Raw genomic sequence first — 12146 nt, 5'->3', positions numbered from 1 at the left:
GGTTACTATTATGCTTTCTTGTGCCTTTTACTCCATTGATTTCAATGGAGGCATATTGAAGACTTTGTAAATACATATAGAGACAAGGATAGGCTTGAATTTTCTAGGACTCTGGTCTGACAGAGTAGGAAGACATGAGGCATGTTCTTACTATTTTATTACCCCATAGTTAATACAGTAGAAATAGTGTTGTGCTAAATTTGTGTAGCACCAAATGATACCAGTATTATCAGCTACCGTGAGCTTTTGGAGGGACTTCACCCCATGGGAAAAGCTGCAGCACAAGATGACGTTGTGCCTCTCAGATGTTTCCCTCATTTCTTTTAACTCACCGATCCTAGTGTGCACAGTGAAGTGCTCTGCTCCAGCACTTCGCTGGGAAGGCAGAGATCATGCCATCAGTCAGGGAAGGGGAGAAGACAGTGGGGTCGGGCCAGGCCAGACCATGCATGGAGTCATAAAAAGTAAGATGTACCGTGAGGTCAATACATCGTGGGAGGGGGGAAGGTTGGCTGTAGATTTAGAGCTGCATGCTTCTGAGGTAACAGCTTATCATTCATTACTTTCACAGACCACTTAATCCGAGAGTGCTTCTCTCTCCTGTCCGTTGTTGACCCTGTCACTATAGATAATAAATGCTGTGCATGTGCTTGTACCCAGTCACCCAGAAGCCCTGGAGTCGCATGGAAATGCTTAGGTCTTACTGCATACTGTATGAATAATATTGAAAAATCAAATCTAGTCCCATTATTTGAGTTATTCTGCCTGCTGAGTGGACACTCTAGAGGACTCACATCGCTAGGGCAAGAGGCTACTGAGAAAACAGTGAATGGTAAGGAGCCGCTAGAGATTTCTTCCATCTTTTAAAAAACATTCTTGTTTACATTGTAGCTTCTGTTATTGGGGCAATTCCAAGAGTTTTAGACATCAGAAATGACCAAGAATTTTGCCTCTATACATCTCCCCCGTGAACAAACCACTCTTGCTACAGTGGAGGAAAGGCACAGAATTCAGAAGTGCTTGGGGGCTAAGCTTACATGCAGAGTAAATCGGTGGGCTTAGCACTGGTGATGCATGGAGAAAATCCTGACTAGACCAACAACAGAAAGCACAGAAATTTTCTTTCCTAACATACGTAACATGATTGGCTTTGTATGCTGTAAGCAGCTGTGGCACAAAACCTTTCCATTATACTGGGCCTTATTGGCCGCTTTCTTCCTATGCATTTTTCCTCTTCTCATTCTTTTCCGCAGTATTTAATTTTTTCTCATCTTTGAATTAGTCTCTATATTTCTATATTTTCATTATACAACCCAATATACTGAAAAGGTTAAGAAAAGGTCAATCCAACTAGTTAATATAATGTAATTTTGTTTGGATACCCTTTCTGTAGGATTTGGGTCTCTTATGTGCTTGCATGTCACTCAGTCTCACTGGTGTCCAAACTCTCCTGCTTCACTAACCTTGTCTGCTGTGCTGTCCAGTGTGACTTGATGTGTTTCCTGCCTCCTCCCTTGTGCACTCTTCTCTTTTGGCGCAGTATGATGCCATTTCCATGCTGCTGTACATCATCAATTTGCTTGTCCTCAATTGTTCTAAACCCATGCTGGTGAGAACTGCAGCTCCCACTTATGGTCCTGGAGGGTGTTGATTGAGTGGGGTAGGACTTGAGCTTTTCTAAAAACAAGCTGGGCGGCAGTTGGAAATCAGCTGGGTGGCGATAGGCCAGGGGACAGCACCTGCTGTTCCCCACTCCCTTGTCAGTATGCCCCCAGGCTTGGCTCGAGCACACACCAAAGCCTGCGGTCAAATAACAAGGGTGGCTGGAACAGCCACTCTGTTTCAGGGAAAATATCCCTCAGGGTTACACAGCTGACAACTGTTCCTTTTCCATCAAAGATGATGGAGAGGGTGGAAAGGGGAAAAAAAACCCCAGCATAACCACCCTACAGTATTACAGTCTTATCAGTGTTAGCTCACAATTTGGCAGTCTGTCTCTTAACAGGTGCCAGGTGTGTGCTTGGTTTTGATGGTGGAGAGGTTGGTTGCTTAGCTAGTGCTTCCAGGTGCTGCCTGACTGTTTATACAGCTTGAGTTCAAAATATGAAAAGTTCCTTTTAGGTTGTTTTTCCCCCACACTTGCTCTCTGAGCTTTCTTCTGTGCGGGTCTTGGAGGCAGGGAACCTCTCCCTGTAACCTGTGGTACTGCCCTTCTCTCCACCAGCTGTTCAGTGCAAGGCATGCTGAAGAATGGAAGGACAGTAAGGGCCAAATTGGAGGTATATTTGTGTGGCTTTGAGACTTTGTTTTTTGCTTGCTTGTGAGACAATAATAAATAGTGATTCTAGGGAAACTAAATTTGAGTTGTTACGGGCACTCTTGATGCCCAAAGAAATATCTTTACCATGATGTTTGGAGCTGCTGTCCGTGCTGCTAGTGACCAGGTAACAGCAGTATGCTGTGCATTTCCTAATCACAAAGTGACACTGTGCAGTGCCTGCTGTGGGGGAGGACATCCTGTGGCATCCTGTGACATTACTAACAATGGCCTATAAGTTGCCACAAGAAGTTTTGAACCATGTTCCTTGCCCTTCTGCGGCGGGCGGAGGAAGCAAGCAGCCGATTCAATGTGAATGATAGAGCAAGCTTCAACTTTATTGACAGAAATCACACCTTATATAAGCACTCTACAATAATCATGCATACTACTCACAAATCTATTGGATACATGTAAAAAGCTACATTATAATATCCCAGCCCCTTGTGGCATCTCAGACATGTCACAACATCTTCCCTCTTCTGGCCTGCCTCCTTTCCCAAGGTTGTTTTTACCATCAAGGCCATTGTGTACCTCAGTTTCTCTCTTTGTTAACATAACAGTCTGTTGTTTGGCATAACTGTACCCTGGGTTTATTCCTTTGTTTACCTCAGATGGCTGCAATCAGCTTCTGCAGAGACCCATGGCCTTGCTCTCTGCAAGCCGTTCTCCAACAATTCCCCCTTTTTCTTTTTGTGCAGGCTGCACAAGCATAAATTTACTAATATTTGTCATTATACAACTATATGCTATTTTAATAATTACCACAATCAATAGTACTATTCCTAATCACCGCAATCCTTCTTGTAACAGACCTTGTAGCCATAGGGACAGACCAAAAACAGATTGTAACCATTTGTCTCAAGGATTGACAACCACTTGTGTTTTTTGTAAACGTTGCTTCATCCATTGTAATTGGTTTTGCATTAATTGACTGTGGTCGGATAGATTAAAACAACACATCCCATCAAAATCTTTACATCCATGCCCCTGGGCAGGTAAAATAAAGTGTATGGCAGCTCGACTCTGTAATACAGCACACCTTAAACTGTCGAAGGTACCTTATCAAGTACAAAGCATCCCACATACTATCGAAGAGCAATCACATGAAAGCAAACAAACTAGGATTGGTTCTATACCACTGTCCACAAGCCTTCACGCCCTCTGTGGTTGGTCCCGTTATGGTGTTCACACGTAGTTCTTCTGTTAGGCAAACATTTTATTTCCCACAGTCCAGCATCCTTATTTCTTTGCTACTCACGCAGTTTCTCATCCTCTTGGCCTTGCCGGTGTTCTTCCCAACAGCTACAGCCTGATTACAGTGATGCCACTCAGTCTGGATCACTCATAACATGTCCGCTGTTTCCCAGGCATTCCACAAATCCCCCTTTTTGTTTTTGAGTGATCCAGACCCCCTTTTATTGTTCAGTCCATCGTTCTTATAAAACACTTCCACACACAGGTTAATATCATTAAAAGGATTACAATGAAAATTTAAACTGTTATTCCATGTAAAAACAAAAGAATTTTTTAACCATCTAGTAATTGGTAACCTTTTAGTCAAATCATTATTAAACTTTCTTCCTTCTTCAAGATGTAAATTTATTGTATAAACATCACTACAAAACCTAGTGCTGTTCACCGGTACTTCTGAATGAGTCACATCTTGCCATCTCAGCCAGACTGTCTGATTATACCAACCATAATGACCAGTACAAATGGCATACCAAACAGGTCTGAGATGGGTCGGCAGCAATTGCTAAGCCCAGGCAAAATGCCTACTGTCCTGATTGATCTTTCCCTGCCACCTTGGCACAACTCTGCAGTTTCTTATCTATCTTACGAGGCCTGTTCTTCATCAAAGCTTAGCTGTTTGTCAGAAGTTGTGTGAGGCCGATGCCTTCCAGCCCTCCCTTTTCTTTGTTTTGCTGTGGCACCTGCAAGACTTGTTTGAGAGCTGTATCAATTAAGAGTTAGACAAACTTCAAAACACAGCATACTTAGAATAGTTCTAATTAAAAAGAGTAGACTAATTTCACTATCCATATTTAAGGGATATGACTAAATAGTACAAAAATAAACAGTAAGGAAAATACGGTACTAACATTCAGATCCGCAATTGCTGGGGAACCCTGGATGCAGCGAGAATTTAGAGTGCCCTTCCTCACAAACTGGAAACCCTACGTGATGCGTCCATCCGTAGGTGAGACATCCAAAGTCGCTGCAAGCAGGTCCAGCCTTCAAAGTAACAGGCCAAAATAACTGGCAACTTCCTTTGAGCGGAAACATCTGATTTCATCCTCCTGTTGGGTTCCACCTGGAGCCTGGCCAGTACTCCAGGGGGAAAACCAAGGGAGTTTCTAAATAAGGTTAAATACTTGAGCTCTTAATTCTTAATATTACTAAACAAAGAAAATGGAATACATATATTCTTACAGCATCTTATCCTTATTAATAACTATATTTTATCTAAACTACATTTTGCACAAGTGACTAGTAAGCCTATATATTTCATTAAGGAGTTACAATTACTGTTAGCATTTTCTCTTAAAAGAATTGGCAACTGTAGTGTAGTTTGTTCTGTTGCAGTAGCAAACATTGCTCAGACATTCTGCTTAAAAGATCAGTCGAAGAGACCGCAAACTGTCAGCACAGGGGCACCCACAGCACCCACAGCTGGATCCTGAGTGCTGGCTGCCTCTCACCCTCAGCTGTGGTTGCACACACCTTGCTGGTGACCATTGGAGACTGAGACCTGTGGAGACACAAGCATAACCTCTTCCCCAGGTTATTAAAGAAAATGGTCCTTCCCAGTTACCCCTTTCTAGGTTTTTGTTAACACTTGAGCTTTGCTTTGGACTTCTTGTTGATCTGGTATCTGTGATGAAAAATGACACAATATTGGTGACACCTGTAACACAGGGGAGATATTTAAAAAGGTTTGAAGAGATGGAGTCTGTCTGGTATTCAGGGCAAGTTGCAGTGATGTTTTTAGCTTGATACCTTGATAAAGAAAACTGTTTTTGTGTTGCTCTGACATTCTGGTGGAAGAAATGCATGCGTTTTACAGCAGAGCAAATGGTTGATCTGGAGCCAAGATCTCTCCCCCCTTTTGTTTTTGCAAAAGCACTTTCAAGGTCTGGTGCGCTCTAGGGGTACCTGTTGATCCAAATCCTGAGTAATTGCAGCGTCTTTAACAAGCTGAACAATTTTTTACTTTTTTTTTTTTTTTTTTTTTTTTTTTTTTTTTTGATACTGAACACAGGGGTACAGACCATAATTTTGATTTTTCTCTTCATAATCAGCATCTACAACCCCTGGTAAAACAAACAACCCGTGTAAGGTTGCAGATGACTTTTTAACAATATTTTCGTTAGGCAGATGGTACAAAGGTGCACTCTCCCCGCAGAGTATGCACCTAAATTCAAAACAACAATCAACACAGAATTACTGCCTCCTGCTAGAGGTATTTTACCTTGTAACAGTTAGAGCACTGAGCCCAAACAAACCGCAGCGCCGATGCCCCAGCGGGCGGGCACCAGGACCCTGCAGTTCCTGGCCGGCCGCTTCCCTGTCCGGAGAACTCCGCAGCTGCAGTGGGCCGCGTCTCACACACACACACACACACTCACACACACACAAAAAGGAGCTCCTGACACTCATCACTCACAACATAAAATGACAAATATTACAAATACGAAGATTCCATTAAGAACATCTAAAGCCTGTGCTGCATAACCCTGCCGCTTTTGGCGGGGGGGGGGGGGGGGGGTGCCGAGAGCGCAGTGCCGGGCTCAGCCGCAGGCGGCCGCTCCGCGGGGGGGTCGGGGAGGCCCCGGGCCGCCGCCGCCAGCTCCGAACGCTGAGCACGGAGATCCACACGCTCGTTGTTTCAGATAGAATACTGTCCCGGCGTGAATGCCGGTTTTTCTTCTTAAAAGTGTTAGCCAATTTCTAGGGGGGCAATCGATATCCCTGAGCCATCGCCTCCAGTACAGCTGTTGTAGTCTGAGTTTTGCAGCCCGTTCTTATTAATGCTTACATCTTTAATAACAGAAAAATGCCGTTCTTCCCAACGTGGCTGATGACTCGGCTCATAGCTTACAGGAGTAAGAATTCTTCTTGCCGTGTCCATATTCCCTTGCACCAAAGTTATTTCGCCTCACTTTTACGATTTTTTCGCCTCAGTTTTATCTATGGATCATCCCCAATTAAAGGAGGATACAGACCAGACAGTCCAGATTCTTTTTCAGGATTTACAGCATCAGGGTCTAAAAGATTATCTCACCATTCTGCTTCTTCAAACAATAAATTTGGCTCTTTAAAGTGTCCCTTAGCCTTGCCCAGACCAATCAGCGCGGCTAAGTCTTTTTTAACGGACCTACTCCCCGCTTTTCTAAAAAGCGCTGTAAAAGTTGAATGGCTACCTCTCGTTCCATGTGGCTGCCCGGGCAGCAACTCCACAAATTCCACAAATTCCACACCCCTGGCGCAGCTGACGACCTTCCTTAAAGTCCGATCAAGTAGCCAAACACCAGGGAGGCTTTTCCTGGGTCTCACCCCTATTCAGCCTTAAATTCCTCTGGCCTTTCCTGGGTCTCACCCCTATTCGGCCTGGCCTTTCCTGGGTCTCACCCCTATTCGGCCAATAACGGGGTAGCCATCCACGGACACCAAAATCTCCTGAAGCCGGACCAGCTGCCTCGATGTCAGACTTACGAATCCCGACGCTTTAGGAGATGGCACACGTCTTACTGCCGTCAGCAGCGACCTTATCGCCTTCCAGCTCCGTAAAATCCGTTCCGCCGCTTCCCGGGTTCCGTCTGGTGGAAAAGCAGGGTTCGGGTAACCCTGTTCGGTGCGCCACTTGCGGCGGGCGGAGGAAGCAAGCAGCCGATTCAATGTGAATGATAGAGCAAGCTTCAACTTTATTGACAGAAATCACACCTTATATAAGCACTCTACAATAATCATGCATACTACTCACAAATCTATTGGATACATGTAAAAAGCTACATTATAATATCCCAGCCCCTTGTGGCATCTCAGACATGTCACAACATCTTCCCTCTTCTGGCCTGCCTCCTTTCCCAAGGTTGTTTTTACCATCAAGGCCATTGTGTACCTCAGTTTCTCTCTTTGTTAACATAACAGTCTGTTGTTTGGCATAACTGTACCCTGGGTTTATTCCTTTGTTTACCTCAGATGGCTGCAATCAGCTTCTGCAGAGACCCATGGCCTTGCTCTCTGCAAGCCGTTCTCCAACACCCTTCCAATGCAGTGTTGTGTCACCATAAGATTGCAGTCATCCTCTGAAGTGCATGAACCATTTAGGTTCCCTTCATATTAAGGCTGGCCCCTGGCTGTGCAGTAACAGTGGGCATGGATGTCTTGATTCTTCTGATAAAGCTTTCTGACACTTAGATCACTACTGTGTACTTCAAGCTCGTAACTTCTGGGAGTCCCACAGGGTGAGACTTCATGTACCCAACACCACATGGGGAGAGGGGAAAGGGAGCAGCTCCTGCTGCTTCAGGTCATGTGGCAGCATGCAGGAGCTGCAACTAGGTATGTTGTATCTGGTGTGACTCTGAAGGTGTTGATGCCTCATTTGGAGGTCTTCTCCCCTACCTTTCCCATCTCTGCAGCACAGAGTGGATACATCTCATATACTTAAGAACCCCATGGACACAGATTTAGTGGCAGATCACAGCTCAGGCTCACTACTGGTCCCTCACTTGGGTGTATGGAGAGGGAGTTTTCATCCAGACTGCAATGCGGTAGTCCTTACAATTTAGTTGGTAGCCCCAAGTATGCCCCAAGGGGGTTATTCCTGTTTCAGTTAGCAGTTTCCAGATTCATAGTTGACTAGGCAATCAGCAAGACTGATGCACTGGAGAGTTGAAACCTCCCAGTGAGTGACATGAGTGAAAAGTTTGGCTTTTCACACTTACCCAGAATGAGTGAAGAGTAGGAGAACAGGGGAAGATGGGGCAGATGGCAGCCACAGCAGGGCTGGCAGAGGAAGTGACTGAGTAGTGTAAGAAGGAAAAGTCTGTGCTCTTATAAACAGAACCAGCTGTGCTGGAGTTTGCAAGGCCACTTATATTCAAAGCAGCCTTCAGCTGACCAAAGCTGGCGTTCATGAGAATCTTTGTGGCTGGTCAAAGTGCCATTAGTGTTTAGTGTGAATAAATGTTTACAAGAATGTTTGTGCTAGAAGTGCTCTTTCGGCCATTCTGGAAAGTTGTGGTTTTAATTATTCATACAATACATTTATTTGACACTCACAGGTGGCCCTGGATAACTGGCAGGCAAGAAAGCTGAATGGTGTGCTGCTGATTTATGCAGCATAGGCCAGCAGTCAGAGACTGGAAACACCATCAGGTGACCATTTATGGAAACAATGGAGCACAATCTCTCCAATTTTAAATGTCTCCATTTCAACTCCAAACCTTTCATTTAATGTCTTTTTTCATACGCTCTACCCACCCCTACCCTTGTTCACTAGTTATTAGAATTCCTTGTATAGCTTTTTTCTTCATCTCATGGAGACTTCTTGGACAAAAGTGTGTGTGGGGAGGAGAAACAATGAAAAAATTGAGTGGGAATATAGCTGTTTATTAAGGCAAAATAGGTGCATAATTAATTTCCTGGCTGCAGAGTCTACATGTCTTACATAAAAAGTTCCTTAGAGCTGAAAAAATTATTTATTTTTTCTTGGGAAGAGTTTTGGTGGTGGTGGTTTTCTTTTGGTTTTAGTTTTTTGGTTGGTTGGGTTTTTTTCCTGTGTGGCAAGTCATGGAACACTTTCTTCTTCCATTGTCCTAGGCTTTGGACCACAACACGCTTCAGTATGTGTCAGGGAAGTCAACAGGGCTACTGACAGGATTAAGAAATCTCCTGGAACAAATTTTAGTCTTCCTTGTGTGATCAGAGTTTAAAGGGTCTAATCTGAGCATCACTGAAGTTAATAAAACTATTTCCAATGTTTTCAGTAGACTTTGGATTATGCCATTAAAGACAGTCCTTGCAGTTTAGTTAGTGGCCCCAAGTTATGCCCCAGGAGGGTATTCCTGTTTCAATTAGTAATTTCGAGATTCACAGTTGACTAGGCAATCAGCAAGACTGTAATGTTTTCAGGGAAGAGTTTGATGGCAAAGTATACATTGGTCATTGGGCTGACTGATCTAAGGTTTCAGAAATTTGCAAATTGTTGGTCTGCTTTTAGTTTGAATTGTATGGCCTCAAGTGGCTGTACAAGTGAGGGAAAGACCCAGGCAGTGGAGACTGCTTCTTCCCTTGCACTTTCCAGCCTTTTTTCATGCTTACATTAACATAAATGTTTTTCTTATGTTTGATATGATCTAATAAATACCAGGTCCTTTGTTTATGGAGCTGTTAGTTAATGTCACCTGAATGTCTTCAGGTGATATAACTAGGAGGCCAATTGACCGAATAGTATAGCAAGTCAAATAGGTTCTGTTCATAGGTAGTAGAGACCTTTCTGGTCTGCTGGTATGTTTTGATTCATTACAGGGGACTCCTTTTAGATGTTAAGGAACTATGGGGGTGCTATAGTCTGACAAAGCTGAGTATTAAGAGAGTGTGTTTCAGTTATGCCTGCAGTACTTACATATAAACCAGTTGGTTTTCAAACAAAAATGTATTTCCTCAAAATTAAACAGCCCCATCCCAGAAAATCAGTTGTCATATAATAAAAGTTTCCAAAAGGAGGATTTTTTGGATAATGTTCTTGATTAGGGGTGACTGATTATCATTGACAGAATCTTCAGACTATCTTGTACAGAAATGAGGTCTTTCTGTTGGCTCTGGGTCTTTAAAGCAACACTTGCAGCTTTTGCCTTTACCTCTCCAACCTATACCTTTCCAGATACCTGTACAGTCTACAAGTCTTAGTCTTTTCTACTTATAATGGGTGACTGATGTTAATGAAAATTAAAGGTTAGACATGAGGAACACTCTTATTCTGTAATCAAATATTCAAATTATTTTTTGTTTTAAATTAACATTAACTCAGATTTTGAAGATACTAAAGTTTTATATTTTCATTAGATTTAGATCTGTGTGGTCAGCTAGAAAGGAAGGTGGGGGAGAGCAGTCTGTATTGTAGTAGAAGAGACTGGCTTATGTATTTCACCATTTTGGAGTCTGATCCTGTGAGGTCATGACTGCTTTCTCTTCCCGTTATAATCTGTAATAAAATGCATTTTCCAGGACATTGTGTCTTTGTACAAGATGCAAAATGTGGCTAGTGCAGCATGAGCTGCTAAGGTAGTTTTCAGATCAAAATTTGTGTCCTGAATTTGCTGCCTCCTTCTTGCGGCAGCAGAACTGCAAGCAGCAGCTGAACTTGGCTTGCAGTGAAGTGCTTTCTAGTTTTACTCTTGTAACATTTTGAAAGGAAGTAAAATTTGCTAACGTTTAAAAACATTGTACAGCAAAACTGGGTGGTCAACTTGTTAGACCTTTCAATGTACTGCTAGGATGGTATATAAGTTGTCAGTTGGTTCAACATTTGTATTTAAGGTTGCATGATTGAAGCATGCCTGAAGGGAAATACAAAAATAAAATAGTGTTCTTCATTAACCTTAAACATCTTGAAATAATCTGGGGTAGATGCTTAAAACCAAAACTTGTCTCAAAACTGTGCATATGCACCAAGGTCTGCTTATCTGACCTTCTACATCTTCCTTCCTATGAGCGTTTACTGTGATCACTGAAAGCCCTTGTATGAATGGCTCTCGGATCACTTACAGGTAAGTTTAATGGGATAATCTTATTGAAGCAAGTATAGAGGAAATGCCTGCAAGTCTCAGCCTACCTTTTTTTCAGCTGGAAGAAGGAGAACACTTCGCTAAAATGGTGATAGACCTGGGTGAGGATGCTGGAGAGTCCCTAGCAAAGGGTTACCTGGCACTGGGCCTGACATACAGTCTTCAGGCTACTGATGGTGAGTTATCCTGTTTGTCAAGTGTATTGTAGGGAGAGCATCTGTTCAAAGTCTTCAGTGCAAAAGCAATGGAAATTTATTAGATACTCTTAGTGTTGACTGGACATGAAAAACAATCAGATTGCAAGACAAATGGGGACTGTTCACTTGCTCAGAGAGCTGTCTTCTGTGGTAATAAAAAGTGAAATTTTTAGGGAAAGATAGAAATGCAAATCATTACTTAGGAGGTGATAATCTGACTGCAGCCATCAATGCTTGGTGTGTTTTACTGGAATATTTGTATTACATTTCTTTTACCTATGTACACAACAAAAAGTCAAACTTTCCATCTATTTTCATATTTTTGTCACCCACTCGTAAATCACAAGAAGAAATACAATCCAAGAACTGGAGTCAGAAATGCCTGACTTCAGTTCCTGGTGTGATACTGATTCCCCACAGAGATTCAACCTCTCTGTGATGTCGTTTCTTTCTCTGCTTAGAAGTAAACAAGATAAAAATATCTACCTCACTGGTACATGTGGATGTTGACTAGATACAGACAACTGAATATAAGAAGTATTTTATTTTAATGCTGCTTGTTTGGGTTTTGAATGACTGGACAGTGGACTCCTGCAGATTTGGTGCTTGGTAGCCAGAAGGGCCTGAAGTCCCAGTGTTTAGGAGAGTTTTAGGTCTGACCTTCATCAAGCTCACAGGTGGGAACAGTCTTTGTTTCTTCTACAGCTTGTAACATAGGTAGAAGGCCTGCTAGCATAATTTCTTTGAATAATGGCTGAGCTAGTGTGTTTTCTAATCAGTTTGGCAGTCCTGCCCACAGGCCAGCAAGGGCTTTTCTGTCAGATGGGTCTCACA

At 42.9% G+C, this 12146-nt stretch overlaps 1 protein-coding gene across 4 annotated transcripts in view; it reads left to right on the top strand.

Annotated features, from left to right (window-relative positions):
• Positions 1 to 12146, top strand: part of TTC7A (tetratricopeptide repeat domain 7A) — a 210366-nt gene that overhangs the window by 60634 nt on the left and 137586 nt on the right. For all 4 annotated transcript variants that reach the window (XR_012632911.1, XM_074897068.1, XM_074897066.1 and 1 more), the window contains one exon: positions 11174 to 11291. Coding sequence is in view for 3 of the 4 variants with exons in the window: in XM_074897068.1 (XP_074753169.1) it covers positions 11174 to 11291 (118 nt within the window). In the remaining variant the exon portion in view is untranslated. The remainder of the gene's footprint in view (positions 1 to 11173; positions 11292 to 12146) is intronic.

This window comes from Athene noctua, chromosome 1 (assembly GCF_965140245.1).
Source record: "Athene noctua chromosome 1, bAthNoc1.hap1.1, whole genome shotgun sequence".
In the NCBI taxonomy this organism is placed as follows: Eukaryota; Metazoa; Chordata; class Aves; order Strigiformes; family Strigidae; genus Athene; species Athene noctua.
The sequence above is the reverse complement of the archived record's forward strand: the minus strand, read 5'-3'. Positions and strand labels throughout refer to the sequence as shown.